Here is a 17,061-nt window from a genome sequence, read left to right on the forward strand (position 1 = left end):
CAGTGCCGCATGGGCTTGTGCGCTAGACACTTCTTTTACTCTACACACTAGACACGGATCATAACATAACATAGTCGACGTAAACACGGACCGGCGAGCATCGGCGAAACTTCTCGACACTCGACCAATGAACGATGAAAAGGCTCCGTTGAACGAAAGCGGTATTATCGTCAGCCTCGATGCTTCGTATTTAACGTTATATTTTTCTAATACCCGAGCCGAGGCACACGCGTCGTGTGTCGTAGCTGCGTAGTCCGAGACTCCCATCGGGAGTAAACACGGCATAAATTAAATTCCAAGGTGGTTCGGAGTGGAAACAGCAGTGCCGTACGATTGTAATCGCCTCGTCTACCCGCGGCGATTACCGCATTCGTAAAAGCTTGTTTAATTTTTTCGCGCGCATATCCATGCATCCTCGCTCCTCGAGGGAGGTTTAAAGTTTAAAGGGACAGTGCGCGGTCCGCGTTTAAACCGCGGAATCCCGACTCACCGGGGGAAAGGAAAAGGAATTAAAACAAAGTGACTGTAGTTTGAACGTGCATTTTTATATCATCGTAAAAGTGTAAAAGTGAAAACTTTGCCGGATCGTTATCCACATGCGGTTCTTTCGATCGTTTTATACACCGTAAAAAGACGAGGCGGCAGCCGACTCTCGACCTCCTAGGAATGCTTAGCGGTACGTGTCGAGTATTCCCGGCATAATCGTGACGAAAATACCCAGTCAGCGAATGCACGAGACGATAAGTAACTAAAACGATTTTTAATCGCGGTACGAATCCAAGAAAAACGAAGAGAATTAACCTCGGCTCGATAATGTAAAGCTCGACGGGATGCTTTTACCAAGGTTAAAATGAATACCGTAATTACGTGAGTGCTTATCAGTGTTCGTCGACGATCAAGATGCTGGCGCTTCGATTGATCCTGATCTCCGTGACGTCTCTCCTTGTTTACTCCGAGGATTCGACCACCTCCATTCCGAACGACCTTCCGGCTCTGCTGACGGTAGCTTCGCATCGTGACGATACAGGTCAGTGTCCTATTACAACTTCACCCAGGCTTGTGCGACTTGTTCTGCAGGTGGACATCCTCGTTTCGCACACTTCGTTCCGACTCCCATTCGACTCTCGGCTCAACTAACCATAAAGTTTCACAAGTTACGGGAATTTTCTCCTACATACCTGCCTGCGTATGCGAACAAGGATCGTCGCCGAGCTTTTATCGGCTTGTTCGCACGACGGTTATGGACAAATAAATTTCCTCCGAATGTCCCAACCGGCTTTCCTAACTCCTGCAGGTTACGCTCTCGGCAATCGAAATTTGTAAGCCACTTTTATCTAGCGACGATCTTCTGAATTAGAAATTTTCACAAAGTGTCTGCATGGTCGTTTATACGTACATGGATTACGCGTTTATTGTCGTTCGTGTATTACTATGTAAGGAAATAATCTTACACGTGCTATTCGATAATCCCAAATAATTGTCAAATGAATATTTAATTCTGAGGAAAAATGCGTCACGCCAAATTAATTTCCCTGCGTCATTTCTGGGAAAGTAATAAATATCAGCCATGTTTTAATAGCTCTTCTACCATGCCTGTCACGATAAGAAGTAGAAATGATAGGCAAAAAAATTAACGCAAAGTAAAAACGATCGATTAATTAAAATTGCCCTCGTGTGCCAAATAAATTTTGCACAGGCGACTCTGATGGCCGCGATTCCGCGCGAGACGGGCGTATGACATTAATGGAATACAGCATTCGCGAAGTTTAATGTTTAAGGACGTTGATTGTTTTGAGCTCGCCATATGGAGAGTCGCGCGAGTAATGACGCCATTAATTCATAATTTTGTTGACACTATGCGGGGGGTTTGGCAGCTGTGGTTGGCATATTTTAATCTTCGTTCAAACGCATTATTGTATAATTCATTCTTCTGTCTGTTATATATAAATACGTTACATAAATACAGACGAGGAGCTTTTCTACAAATCGTCTAACAACCAATCGCGACGCCGTTACTCGAATTACTTAACTTCATAACGAGCAATCAATTAGTGTCTGATTAAATTCAAGTCAACAGCTGAAAAAAATATCGAGAAATATTTCATAATACAGGCGATATTATCGATGGTCAATGTCAGAAACGACTCTGTGCACGAAAAGGGTGAATCGTGTAAATTCTCGACGAATCGAATCACGCCGATGAAAATGTAATATTCCAGTTACAGCGTCTATCTTAACGAGTATAAACAATCGTGGAAGCGAGTAGGTTTGTCGTCCAGGCGTAGGCTAACCTGGATATGATGAAAAGTTTTACCACGAACAGAACTCATCATCATAAATAGAGTATAATTTATGCGCAATTGCGTAGATTCGTGCTGCAGAGTCTCGACTGTATAACGAGCGAAGGATTCGCTGGCTGGCGGAGAATATAAATGCGGGAAAATAACGTCTCATTGCTTTTTGTGCAAGTGATTCGCGGTAGAAATTTTTTTCGAAAAAGACTCGAGAAACGTAAGAATCGAGAACCGACCGATTATTCCGAAGTCAATAATTTATAATAACGTATTTCGGATCGACCTCACACACCGTGGCCTGTGCAGCTTTCTCTTTACACATAAAAAACGACCCACACGCGAGTCTCCGGCCTCACCGGGTTACCCGAGGATAATTTCCATGTTAAAACCATTGCAACGGTACCTGGGCTCGGGTTCTGGGTGCGATTTTTGTGTTTATTTAAAGCCGCAAGTCGTAACACAAACCCAGAATCGCCAAGAGCGAGGCCGGCACTCGGTACTGCAATAAGAATAAGAAGGACAGGAATAAGAGTAAAAGAGTTGAAAGGAAAGAGGCTGTCGACCGAAATTCAGAGAGACGCGCCTCCCTACGGAGTGCAAAGCGTAAACTGTTAAACAGACAAAACGTCATGCACACTTCACGGAGAAGGGTATGTGGCCCCAATATGTAATCGGTCGTTAAATATATTTCGTATTGTCACTCCGAAACGCTCTCTCGCATTAACGTCCGGCTCGATTCTGCACCGTTCAGTTTTATTTCGATGTTCCGTCTTTTCTTTTACCCATGAGCGCTCCGAAATTCCGGATTCGTCGTCGTTCGCACGCCTTCGACGACTCAAAATTTTTGTCATTTTTATGCTTCATTTGTAGAATAGAAAAATTAATTGTTCCAGTTGCGAACAAACGTAGAGAGCAGTCGGTTACGCAACGATTAGAAACGAGTCGGTAATTTTTTTATTCACTTCGGGACGTTTTTCTTCCTTGCAAATTCGTTCCTCGTTGGTAGATCGGACGGAAATTAGCATTGAAAATGTTAAGTCTTAATGTCGCTTTAGCAGCGTGTTGCCGCGCATCTAACAGACGATTAGAGGTGGATGTGTGTCGCGCGTAATGTTTTGAATACACGATGGCATTATCTAGTCGTGGGTGATTATGTGCCGCATGCAGTGCTGTAGAAAGTTTAACACCCAACGGCTACAAGCAGTGAGTTGGCAAATAATTTTTACCAACGATTATTTGGCGTTGACGCAAGGATCGGAGGAATTATTTTCGAGAAGAATGTACGATATTGGGGATATAACCTTTAAAGTGAAACATGAGGTCCTCGCGTGATTTCTTCTTATGTGTATATTTTGTCAACAAAAAGGCGAAGGAATTTTTTATCGGCCAAATTATCACCTAAGCAAGATTTGAATCGCAAACACGCGTGACATTTAATGTATTTGGTGAAGGTACACCGGTGGGTTGGCGAATAAAAATTGTTGCGAAAAGTTTTACGATCTAGATGACTTGATAAGCGTTGTTAAGACGTTAAACCTGCAACCTGTAGTCAAAGTGAGGAATTAAGAACTTTCGGCACTATCAACGTGCAAATTAGAATCCATGCGTGGGGCGTTTATTGCTCCATTAAACCGGGGACGAATCGCTGATTGCGTGCCTGTTCGAAAAATGTCATTTCAAAGGATGAAATGCGATCTTGTGAAAGGAGTTTATCAGTAGCTTTCGATTATATTATACACCATACGACGCGAAAAGTTTCAGTTGGCGAATAAAAATTCTTTATCAAGGATCAAGTAGCGTCGATGTGGGTAATGACGGGAGACACGCTGCTGGTAATTAATTTTGAGAAAAATTTACGATGCAGGTGATTTAATAACCGTTGTAAAGTCGCTAATGCACGCTGTATCAACCTGTCAACAAGATATAACAAGAGCTTTCGGTTTTCGAAGATGCAGATAAGAAACCTCATGTCTAAAGACGCTGATCACTCTAGAATATTCAGACTTGGGTCGATCGCTGCGGCGCATCTCTTCTAAAATTTTTTTTAAAACTCAGCCACTGCGGCTCCTCATTCGAACGCATAGATGCACTTAATACCTAATTCATCTAACCAAGGTACAGAAAAGCGATAAAATTGCGGCAAAGACATTCGTACAAGCCACCGGCAAATCTCCCTTTTTTCTTCACACCGTCGTTAGGCGAACAATTATATGATTTTACGACTCTACTTGGAACGAGACAAGGTCTTGCCGAGGCACGCTTATGCGTGTAATGAACACACTTGGGTGAAAAATTTTCATAACCAGAAAAACTGGCTGTAATCATTATTTTCTCGTTGTTAAACAGGAATTTAAATCACCATTGTCCATTATGGTTGCGTAAAAGTTGCCTTGCCGTGAATTATTTTCGATCCTCTTACATATTCATAATGCAATAATACATTTCGATCAATATATCTCCGAAAATGCAGGATAAATTGATTTCTCATAAATCGCTAATCGTTTCGATCGATAAATTCGCGGTAATCGAATCGTTCGATCGAAGCTCAGGCGTTCAATTTTCTTCAATTTTCCGTTGAACAATGTCCGATCAAAATGACGAAGCACGCCTCGCGTACGCACGGAGTGTTTAGAATAATTAGAACTCGCTTGTCAATCGATCTCACGATCATCCTTTGCTCGGATCTCTTCTGGTCTCCAGGAGCTGCCAGCTCACGCACTTGTCAAGATTATTTGCATGCGTTTAGAAATGCGGAAGTGCGTGCAACCGACGCGAAGCTTCGCGCCTCCGAGAACTCACCCATTATACGCTATCGGGGATCCCGTAATAAGTATTCACTTGTAACAATTCCTCCGTGAATTAACGCCGCGCTTTCTATCGTCAAATAATTAAGATACCCAGACTATCGCCACGTCGTCAACCACTCAACGCGAGCCTAAATTGCCGTCCCAAATTGCATTTTCCACAGAGTTCTTGACTGTAATCGTCAAATTCACGTAATTAAACATAGTTCAGGGCTTTCGAGGCGGTGAAAAAAACCTCGCTGACTAATGGAGGAATTATTTACCCGAATTTGATGAGGATAATGCAGTGTGCAATTTGCCAAATTTGCGCTTAACATCTGTGACGAACTTGAATTTGTCGGGGATGAGGAATTGCAGGATTATAGTTTCGGACGTTTTTGAAATCTGGATTTATTTTCCGTCGTAAATTTCATGGACAAAGTTGTACGTGCCTTGCTAATTGGAAAAACTGCAGATCTGGACGATAATCTGTTTTGAAGGCTCGAAAACAGGTCTCGTTTTATTTTGACCGTCCGATGCGAGGGAAACTCAAACCCGCGAGGATGCAGAAAGTGAAAAATAGCGGATCGTTGCCTCGCAGCAAGGTTGCTGGACGTTGATTGGATGGATGGCTGCTCGACCGCGAATTCCCAAGGAAGAAGAGCCAAGTTCATTTGGAACTGGTGGTGTGTGTAGAAACATAACGAGACGTTAAATTTACGATTCTCAAACGTTATTTATCATCCTGATATAGCGTAATCGCGTAATGACTCACGCGATTTTTCCAAATTTGGCTTCGCACCTCCGTCGCGGAAGAGTTAAAACTCCGTCACTCCTTTCACAGCTGCTTAACGACTCTGCTGTTATCGTCATAGATCACACCAACGGCCTCGATAATTCGCGATCACTTTTTTCAGTCCGCCTTAACAGGGAACCGTTACAACAAGGTGCTTACAGCACATTGGGAAGATTTTTTTTGAACGTATCTCTCGATCCCGGTCACGGTTTTGTTGAAAATCGATTTGTATCCAGATGCCGCAACGCGATCGGTTGCATCGTGACACAATCATAGCGTCGGATCGTTGACCAGATCGGTTGAAACCCGTTACAGGCAATTTGGCATTCGTCCAAAATTAATTAAATCCAGTAATAGCTGCTTCTTGTTCTCTGCTTTGAATACGTTAACAGTGAATGTGCTTTTTCTGGGGAAAATTACGACCTGCTCATGGTGAATAAGTAGCGAGGAAAAAGACGTGGAATTATTCAAAAGACAAGATCAGAACGGAGAGACATGGCGATAGAGAAATGACGGATAGCGGCGTTCACCACAGACGAGCTTGCGTGCGATAAAATATAATTACGGTAGAGATTCAATTTAGATTAAAAGGAGAGATCGTTTATTGGACAAGAGAGTTGCTGCATCGCGATTGCGGCATGCGAGAGGAATTAGCAAAGAGCTTGTTCCGTCTCTCAACTTCGCACGATGATGAAGTTAGAAAGGTTAATGCAACGATGCATGTTTAGGAAAAACAGCGAATTCGCATTTTTACGACTTTCTGAAATTTAGTAGATCGTTATTGACAAAATATACACTGATTCTGAAGAGCCGGTTCTTCGAAAGTCATCCTAAAATTGCCCAATGATGATTTTTTCCTCTTACATATCGTCACTTTAACGTTACTAACTTCAGCCTCGTAACTTCTCGTGTGTACTTTCTGACCGCTCGGTGATTTCGTTGTTTGCAAAGGCCTCGGTTTATCGCGTATTAAAGTCTGCAGCAATTGTTGCTCGTGTAACGCAACGGACGATAAAAGATTTCTCGTCAAAGGGGTTCGAGAGTGAAACAATATGCCACGTAACCATACGCGGCACGTTAATATGCCACCGTGGCAATTAAAATCCATTGATTCGAACGATCCTCGGGAAGGGTTTTACGACTCGCCTGCTACATCGGTTTACCTTCAGTGCCGCAACGGTTTGTGGGCGAATGAATTACTTCCATCCTCGAGGGGTAGAACCTGTGCAAATGGCCCGGCTTTGTGTCGGCAATCTTCCAGAGTGCTTCAAGGCAAAGTTGGGCAAAATGCTTTCATAAATGTGTTTAAAATGGAAAATGGAAAAAGCTCCTGAAAATGTCGTTCAAATTGTGGTTGTTATCTACGACAAGAAATATTCCATTAACCTTTCCATAAAAAAAAAAAAAAAAAAACACCGTATTATTAAGGATAAAAGGTTCAAACTATAAAGAAAATTTTTTAAACATGTATTTTTGAAGATGCAAAGTTAGTCAATTTTGTTTTATTACCAATTTTGAGTGATTTTCTTTCTTTTTAAGTAGACTGTACATATTTTCTTTTTGTTTAATAAATTAATAAATCTGAGCTCTATAAACTTGTATAGATAAAATGTTGGATATTAATTATATTTAATCATTCATTCGCAAGATTAAACTACGCGTTTTCTGTATGTAAGTGTTCATTTTCAAATTTAATTCGACGATTTTTTCGTGACAAGTCTTTTCTTTAAATAATAACAGTTTTCGTTTTTACTTAGCTTTTAATTATCTTTGTTGTGGTCCGAGCATATTCTATTTAAAATGAAAAATGTAAATTAGTTATTTGAAGTGATCATAGTTGCGTAATGCGTTACGTACAGGCAGACATATTTCGTCTTCATGCATATGCTCAAGATATTTTTACAATCCGCTGCTTTATTCAAGCGAACAAGTTGACGCACTGCTGCAAATACGCTATCTTTACGTTGAAAAATTAAGTAAAGACCTCGCTAATTCTATTACGTAACGCAATTTATTCTAGCGGGAGAAAAATGTTCTTGGAACATTGTCCACTAAATTTTGGGAAAATTGTAAAACAAATTTTAAGAGAGAGACAAAATTTCTGTTCACGTACACTTGAAATAGAAGATACAAAACGCCATTTCACATTTCAATTTAAAATGATAAAACCGTTTTAAATGTGTTATAGAACACTAGCGAAGTATCCGAAGAATATCCCGTCCTAATTAATAGCAAATATTTGTACTACGATTAACGCGAACGAAATGGCTGCAGCATCTCCTGGATCAGAGTTCGAGTATCGAAATTAGTTAGCGACAACATCCAAGCGTCCAAACTTGGGGACCTTGGCCAAGTCGATCTTCGTCCGGTTACGCAATTTTGCTTTTTCGCAGACGGACTTACGATGGTTGGAAACATTTGCGTGGGCGTGTGTTTGTGTACAAAAACGGCCGTCGGTTGACCTTCCAGAATAATACGGAGGAAGTAATTTTCTCCATTAGACAAAATGCGCTCGTGTTCTGCGGCTTGACACACTTTGGTCCATTCGCAAAAACGCGAAGGAAAAAGCCGTTCAGGTCGACGACGGAAAATATGCGGTGGCTCGAAGGTTCGAGTTGCATACAATTAGCATCCGATTTCCTCTCTTTCTTTTTTCGCAACGCGACCAATGCGTCATTCTCCGCGTGATCGCTTGTTAATTCCAATTAACTCGAGACCAGAACTTCTTCAGAAGTTATTCCAGTCATTTTTGAGATACAAAAACCGGGCTTCTTCACCGATATCCGTCCCGCGAAATGAGATATGTGCGAAAGTCGACATAATTCAGCCGGGATTCAACGGGCCGAGTTCTACTTACCGGATTTCTGTCGTGTCCATAATTCATACAAATATATCCCGAGAAATTGTCCAGCCTTTAGCCTTTTTTTTTTTTTTTTACACGCGGAGATTTTTTTATGCCTGAATTTTCGCCGCCCGCCTCGCGTTGCTTCCTTTTTCATTTCTTTTCCTGCCGCCATTCGTCCCCGCCTTTTCCGCAACCTTTCTTTTTCTCGTCAATGTTCAGCCACCACGGGATGAAGGATTCGACCGACTGCTTCGCAAGAGGTGTAATTTTATAACCGTCATTACTTCCATTATATGGTGTGTTGGGCGCTTTCGGGGCGTTGGGCTCGTCTCTCTGACTCTCTACCGAACTTCGGCAAAAATGGCGCAGTTCTTCACCGAGGTCCATGACCCTCGTTCTTCCCTGCTGAACCTTTGCGGATGCGGCTCGGGCTCTGCAGAAGCGTTACATTTTTTTTCCCCCCGAGAATCGTTCAACGAGTGAGGATTCAGCTGTTCGTTCTCAGAGTATTTTTCTTACCTTCAATTCCCCGAGGCTATAACCTCAGAATTGAGTGAAAATGTTTTCTTCGAGATTTTTATGACGTTATCGGTCCTTGGAGAGATTGTTAAATCAATTTTCGAACGGTCTCATTTTATTATGCCAATAAATTTTACACGGTTTTTCGTTACTTGACGTTGTTTTTCGACGCTTACGGCTATCCCTGGATTCGCACTTATCTTTTTCATTCGCTTATATCCCCGGGAATCCTATTACTCGAGATTTCATCCCAGAGGAAACCCTCGGGCACCCTTGCAAATGATATATTTCGAGATTGCCTTGGCGCCGTGAGATTAGGTCAGAGCCCAAAAAGGTTACACGCAGGAAATACGAAGTAACGTCGTTAAAACTGTTGATGAAATTCCGTGGAATGAGAATTTTGATGAGAAATTATCTAGAAAACTTTGAAAAGCGTGTGTTAAAAAATAATTTGTCGTTCATCGTTTCTGACACGCATTACGGATTACTCGAAATTGATATTCAGAGGAAAAATAATCGGAAGAAGAGATGAAATTACACGTCGACTTTACAGAGTCGTTCGTGTTCGCAAAACAAAATACATAAACAAATGAAAACGTATTAGAAAGATTCGTTACGTACAAACGATCGTCCGATGAATTATTTTTTTCTTATCTTCATCTCACCGGCCTCGACGTTTTGAAAATGATTCAAGAGACGAAAGAACGAGCGGAGAGAGAGCATAAAACGTCATAAGTGTCCCGAGGTAATTTTCTCGGACACTAAAGCAGCGCCGCGTCAGTCGAAATACTCAAACCCCGTGATCTTGACGTTTTATCGTCGTTTTTACCGCCCGCCTTCAGCTCCCCCAAGTAGGAATCCCGTTCTTCTTCTCCGTCAAGAATTTGCGGGACGTTGATTACGCTTGCAAAAAATGTCAGCTAAATAAATCAGCGAGGCTGTGGGACGGATCAAAGCGTTAATATCCTACCCCTGGTATACGAGAATTGCTGAGCGTTGTTACAACTGCAAAATATTGTACGCAAAGCCGCGATGCTCACTCCAATATGCAAACAGCGATAAATAATAATTCTAATCGCAACTCGCGCGGCGTTGAATAATAATTCAGAAGCCAAACGGCGTTACGGTTGCTTAGGCATGCGGCTTTTATTGTGCTCGAGTGTTCGAGCAAGGCGGGACACACACGGTCAACATTTTATACGCGAGTTGGATGCGAATTTCTAAATTAAAATCGCGAGTCCCCGGCAGCGACCTCGGAACATTTATACTTTATTTAACATCGCTTGAGTTCTTTTACACCGCTTGGGTGGATTCGAATTTTAAATAATATATAATAAACAATCGTGGAAGGATACGTATAATATGCGCTGGTGCGTTGAATTATCACGCCGATGAATGCTTTCGCTTTTTCGAAAAGCAATTAAACGAAAGACAAAAAGAAAAAAAAACAAAATAAACAACAATAACAACAATAATTCTTTTTAGGCGAACGACGCAATCCGAAGAAAAAATAAAACAAAAATCCCGAGCGGAGGAGGTAAGCTGCGTGCCTTCGGGAGTGGATGAATTTTTATTATTTTTTTTCTCTTTTTTAAGGGCCTTGTTCCTCCACGGTGGAGAACAATGCCGTCTCTTCCTTTCGTCTCATCGCAGAGAAGATAGGACAATAAAACTCACGTCTAACGCTGCTCGGAGCGGCGTCTGCGCAGTTTGGCTTTGCTGCCAGACGAGCAAAAAATTAATACGTGTTCAATCGGATTGACCTACCGCCGAAATAAAGGGGTATCCCCTGGGATATACATTGGAATATCCATGAGGTTAATTCGAGTTGCCATTTCGGAGCTATATTAATCGTCTATTATACGAATAGATCGGTGCTGAATTTTTTGGGTATTAATAACTGCAGATATCCTGATTGCGCGGTTTCTCACGATCGTTAAGAACTTGTTGCTATTTACCGAGTTTGTACCGAATGCAAATACTCCGGTTAATTAGCCGCGCCGGAAACTGAAGAGACGAAAAAAATTTACGTTTTGTAAATTATCTCCCGACGTAACGCCTTGAACTTTTCATCTCGATGAGAATTCGCAGGATATGACTAATGCATTTGAGAGTATTTTGATTCGCGATTTATATTTTGTCCAGGTTCTGACCTAAAAGTGCGGATATACGATCGTTAAGCAGCTCGTTTAAATTTATTATTTCATCGCGGGTTCCGCTCAATTTTGTTTAAATGTCAGCGTGTATTTTCGGGAACAAGGATTTTTTCATTCTTATCGCCATCGATGAAACGACTTCCCTTCGTAAATATTGAGATTATATTGATTTCGCAATATATGGTGGAGACGAACAAATATTTAGATCGTCAAACATGGTAATGAAGCCTTTACTCGTATAATGCCATTATATATTACGTATCGCGGATTGTACTTTAGCGTACAAAAGTCGGTTTAATTTGAATAAAACGTTCGGATTATTCATCAATTCTGTCGATGGAAAATATTTTTCAAGTCATCTGAAAGTTTCGAATTTGCATTCTCTGATGAAAAATATTGACCACTCTGAACCGTCAATATTTGCGCCATTTGCTTCAAGTAGCTGGTTGTTTAGAAAATGTAAAAATTTTAGATGTGCGCGATAGAAGAAGAAGAAGAGAAAGAACATGATAAAACGGAATAACGATGAGTAATGATGATAATTCTTGCCAGAAGTGATAATTTTTCATTTTTCTTGCCGTATTTCCTTTTTACCAAAAGTAAAAACTAAGCAAATGGCGAATGTTAAATCATTCATTTTTGCTGTCAAGCTACGATTTATCAGATTAAAAAATGTTTTGGCATATTCTCGTATTTATTATGGGTTCATTGAACGTCTGAAAAAGCAATTTGGAAACAAAGTGCGTAACGTGTTATAGCACATTGTGTTCTGTAGTAGTGAAATATTAATTTTGCGGTCTTTTTTATGGACATATTTACGACGAGGTAAAAGCAAAATGACGCAAGCTGAAGTGCAACCAAAACGAAAAATGCAGAGAACTGCAATAAGGAAAAAAATCTTGAGGTTAGAAATTATACTGCGGTAATAAAAAAAAAAAAAAAATGGGAGGTGGAGGAAACTTGTTTAACACCAAGTTCGCCAGGCTACTAGATTAATCCGAAAAAGACTTGGTCTCCTCTTGCTTCACGCAGCGGGCTGCAAAGTACACAAAAATATTTGCATAGCGGAACGACGCGGTTTATCAAGCTGTCAAAAATCATAAACGATTCACTGCAGGCGTCTCTTCGTGTTTTGCCCAAATACTTCCAGAGTAGTGGAACGGTGCTATCATATCACACTTGACAGTCTCACATCGTCGTAAATAATTCTGTACTGACAAAAGTTAAGTGGGAGTAAAAAACTGAAAGATCAAAAAATTAAAGGGTAACAATATCGAATGTTCAAAGATGCAAAAATCTACTACGTAGAATTTCTAAACGTACAAAGTCGAAGTATAAACGAGTCAATATAGATAGTATACAAAAGTCAGAGGGTTCATTGACACGTTGAAATTGAAATGCACTTATGATTGCAATCGTTCAGACGTAGCATGAAATCGTTTAAAGTAGTTTGAAATCACTTAAAAATAGCTTCGAATTAAGTTTTTTTAACGGTTCAAATAGTCTGAGATCATTTTCAAACCGTTTTAAACTACCTGAAATTTGTTTGAAACGGTTTGTAGTAACTTTTGAACGGCTTGAAACTGCTCGAAAGCACTTCGGAATGGTTTGAAACTACTTACAGTTAGTTTGAAACAGCTTAAAATTATTTTTAAACGACTTTTAAAGGTTCGAAACCGTTTGTCACTTGATCTGTGTATGTATAAGTAACTGGCCTCTCGGTTAAAAGTATCAAATAAGCTGAGGTATAGAAATCGTAAGAACGAATAAATCACGAAGCTAAAATCCCGATGATTGTATGTTTCGTTTTCCATATTTTGGGATTATACATTTTGACTGGTATATATTTTGACTTTATACATTTTCAAATGTCACGAATTGCGTTTTCGTACGTTTAAAAATTCGGCATTGCGACCCTCCAAAATTACGATCCTTTCAAATATTCATCCACGCCCAACACGTGAAGCTGAGATGTGAAGTTTGATCGTTCCTCGACGACTTCGGAGGCAATGCCCCGGTAACCCAGAAAACAAGACGGACATACACGAACTCGATTCTTCGCCCAGGCCGGCCTGGAACCTATTTTGTTCGTCACGGTTTAAGGAGGGCCAAAGATAAAGAATAAGAAGGAGATCGAAGGCATAAACTGGGTTATACGTGATCCTAGTTGCCCTCGTTTAGGCAAAAATCGCCGCGTCATGTCAAATTTCTTCTACAACGATGCGGGCATCATGTTCAAAGACGAGATAACGGAGTCGCTTCCTCCCAGCCGGCACAGGATCCTGATTCTGGCTTATTCCCTTATCAATTTCAAAACGAACCGCGCAGCCAATCATCGAAGCATCTGATACGCTAGAATTACCTTCGCTCACGTGGGCGGCGGGAATATTATTCCACCGAGTCTTTCTTGACCGACAATCGCTCGTTCCGCACGAGAAACTCCTCACCTTTGATCAAATATATCCACCGGTTTATTAGGACGCCATAGAAAGAATTTTCTCGGAATTCTTGCTGCTCGATCATCTCGTGCAGGGCAGGACAGATAAACCAATATACGTCTGCCAAGGTGAAATTCACTTTTCTCACTTGGATAATGTTTCTTTCTCGAACCGTGGTAAATTCACGGCTAGTGTTACGACAACTTCTTATCGAATGAATAATTGAACGACAGTAAAATAGAATTGAAATTAAATGTACCTACCAGATCGGTAGATCGGAAGGGATTCAGCATCGGTCGTAGCTTTGACAAATGGGAAGAAAACAAATCTCGTCACCTTATCGGTTTCTTTGATTAGAAAACGAGACGTCTCAGGCCTTTTGAGACTCGTTCTGGCTGATCAGATGTAGAAGATATCATTTCTAGGCTTCGTAAACCAAGCTGCGATCTAAGTATAAATTGTAGTTTCAAAGAAAAAAAAAAAAAAAAAATCGAAACCACCGTTCTTTGGCTTAATTTCTACGTTTGAGTTATTCGTCTCAAATATCCGAAAGCAATCGATTGATTATTCATCGCGAAGGTTAAAGTTAAAGATAAAATCAGTCTTCGGGGATATCTGAAGATTAATTCCTTGAAATTAATTACACCGGTGTAAAGTAGTCATCGCTCTGTTCGTATTGAAATGAATTTTTTTGCCATACCAGATTTGTCACGATTCGCTTAATGCATACTTATTTCACGATTTTTCCTTATTTTTCCTTATTTTTTCGCTGAACTGTGAATTGCAGTTGAAAATTTTGTCACCTGCGTCATAAGTTGGGCAGAAATTGTAACCGCGATGTGAAATAACCCGAATATATAAGCGTATATTCGGTAGAATAATCTGGCCTGCATCAGGAAATCGCAAAAAGGAAAAACAGGGACAACGAATAAACGAGCGATAAATTGCCACCCGCTTTTCGACGAGCTCTCACATTTTTGACAATTTTCTCTCGTTAATTGGAATCACAAGCAAGTATCCGCTACCAGGAATAAGACCTCGTCGACTAATTTAGTAATTAAATGTTTGATTCATGATTCACATCGTCCCACGGATCTATTTACACGCCTGTCGCGTCCTCTCCGTTTATAGTCTTGCAGCTCGCGTATTAAGAGATTAGCACTGCGATTCCGCGTTGACATTGTGCCTCGCGCGTTCTCCAAACGATAACAAAGATGTTTTACGAGGCACCAAAAATTCCCTGCGTCTTTTTTATAACAACAGCGGTATACAACCAGTTTCGGCGAACCAGTCATCGAATTCCTGATCATATCCGCAATCGTCATTCCCCATATGCCGCACACTTATTCGAAGTGGATCAAACGAACTGCGGAGATTTGCTAGCGTGAAGATTTGATCGTGGGAAGAAAAAAAAGGGCAACGAAATCGGCCGACAACAAAGAAAATAAAAGAGTCAAAACCAAGGAATAAACAACGCGCGAAAAGGCGAAAGGCATTCTTTATAGTAATTGGAGAACGTTTGAGTTTGACATTTACGAGACCGCGTTGTAATCCTCACGGAGAGAGCGGATGCAGGCGCGAGAATAAATACGAAACCCGATGATCAATCCCGGCATCAGCATCAGCCATTGACCCAGACTTTGCTCCACCAAACGTGACCCATAAGCCGGGCAGACTAGTCTAACGAGATGTTATCTCGCTCTCTTCTTCCTCTTAGCCTAGCTCTGTCGCTGCAGGCTTGTAGAGAGAGCTTAAGAATAGGTGAGCCTAGCGCCAGAGCACTTGGTACAAGAAACACACGGATAAGGATCGAAATGCATCTGCGAAGGCTGCGATCTGAGCACACAGATGCACGGATCAGCAAGAGGTCCGGTGGGAATGTGGCTTTGGCGAACACAAAAGCGCTCTAGATTCCGAGGGGCGGATGTATCTATTAGAAACGAACCATTTTCCCATTTTACCATGGTTTTTTTTAACGGTTATGAGAGCGGTTAACCGTCTGCAATGTTTCTTGGCTGCCCTCGAAGGACTGGAAGGGTTTTTTCCTCACCAATACACGGTGCAAAACTGCAGGCATTCTTTCGGACGGGATTCGATTTCTTTACCGAGCTTTGTTCGCCTCGGTGATAATCGGGGCGATGATTAGCCGAGCGTAAACAACGGCGTTGGTTCGTTTTTTCTTCCCTTCGGTCTCTCCCGCGTCTGGAGACGGGTCCTTAGTCAGGACGAAAAACGTGCAGAGCGCTGCGTGACTTCCACGAGACGGTTAACCTTGAATTAGGTGGGTCTAGGTCGCATCCCGTAAAACTCTCGTCGAGATTTCAAGACCGCATCGCGACACCCGAGACAACCTGTGTCGAGTTTCACGTTCAGGACTCGGGCGAAGCTTAATTCGAGCTTTGCCGTGGAAACGGGTAATCGCCGATGACTCGAGGCTTCTCAAAGCTGCTCGCCGAACGCGATGAAGGGTTCGTGTTTGCGAAGCGTGGGCGATCCTGCCCCATCATCGGAACCAATTTATACGGAACCCACAGGAATCACGAAGCTACATGAACAATGTACATACGTACTCGGCCTGCGGCCTGTCGACTTAAGGTTTGTCTCGAAGTGAATCTCCCCGGCTCATAGTTCGCGTGGTTTTTTTTTTTTTTTTTTTTTTTTAGTTTTTTAGTTTTTTTTACCCCGCTTCGTTCCATTGTCTTCCCGCAGGTTGATTTTTGATAATACCAGTGATCGAGGTTCCGGTTATTCCTGTAACGTAAGCTCCGCGGTTGAATTAACCACCGAGATCGCGTTTAAACCGAGCTCTGCTCTTCTTTGCCTCGTGTATTATTTGAGCCTGACCAAATAAAGGGGCGGGTTCAGGCTCGTCGAAATTAGTGTATCGAATGATGCGGCTGTATCGTGTAAGGAGAACTCGGTATTCGAATTGAAAAAGGAACCGGTAGAGAGAGCGACGGAACTGCATAGGCGGCAAGGAATGCCGGTTAGCGGGAGGTTCTATCTACTAAACTACTAATAACAGGATGACGATGCAGACTCCGGATTAGCCCGGGGCCATCGACTTTGGCCCACTTACTTGCAAGAGATGCGTCGAGTGACATAACAGGCGCTGTTCGGGTCAGTCGATTTCGAAAACCCTGCGCAGCATTCCTGACCCTAACTTCCCTCAAAAAAATAGCCGCCTTTTGCTCCGCCGGGTTAAAGCTCAGGAGAAATTTCACGGCTTT

At 41.8% G+C, this 17,061-nt stretch overlaps 1 protein-coding gene across 1 annotated transcript in view; it reads left to right on the top strand.

Annotated features, from left to right (window-relative positions):
* LOC124307595 (uncharacterized) overlaps positions 1-17,061 on the top strand; it is a 107,868-nt gene continuing 90,807 nt past the window's right edge. Inside the window, exon 1 of the mRNA XM_046769440.1 lies at positions 1-1,027. Within this exon, the coding sequence (XP_046625396.1) occupies positions 901-1,027 (127 nt within the window). The 5' untranslated portion in view covers positions 1-900. The remainder of the gene's footprint in view (positions 1,028-17,061) is intronic.

This window comes from Neodiprion virginianus, chromosome 1 (assembly GCF_021901495.1).
Source record: "Neodiprion virginianus isolate iyNeoVirg1 chromosome 1, iyNeoVirg1.1, whole genome shotgun sequence".
Taxonomy (NCBI): Eukaryota; Metazoa; Arthropoda; class Insecta; order Hymenoptera; family Diprionidae; genus Neodiprion; species Neodiprion virginianus.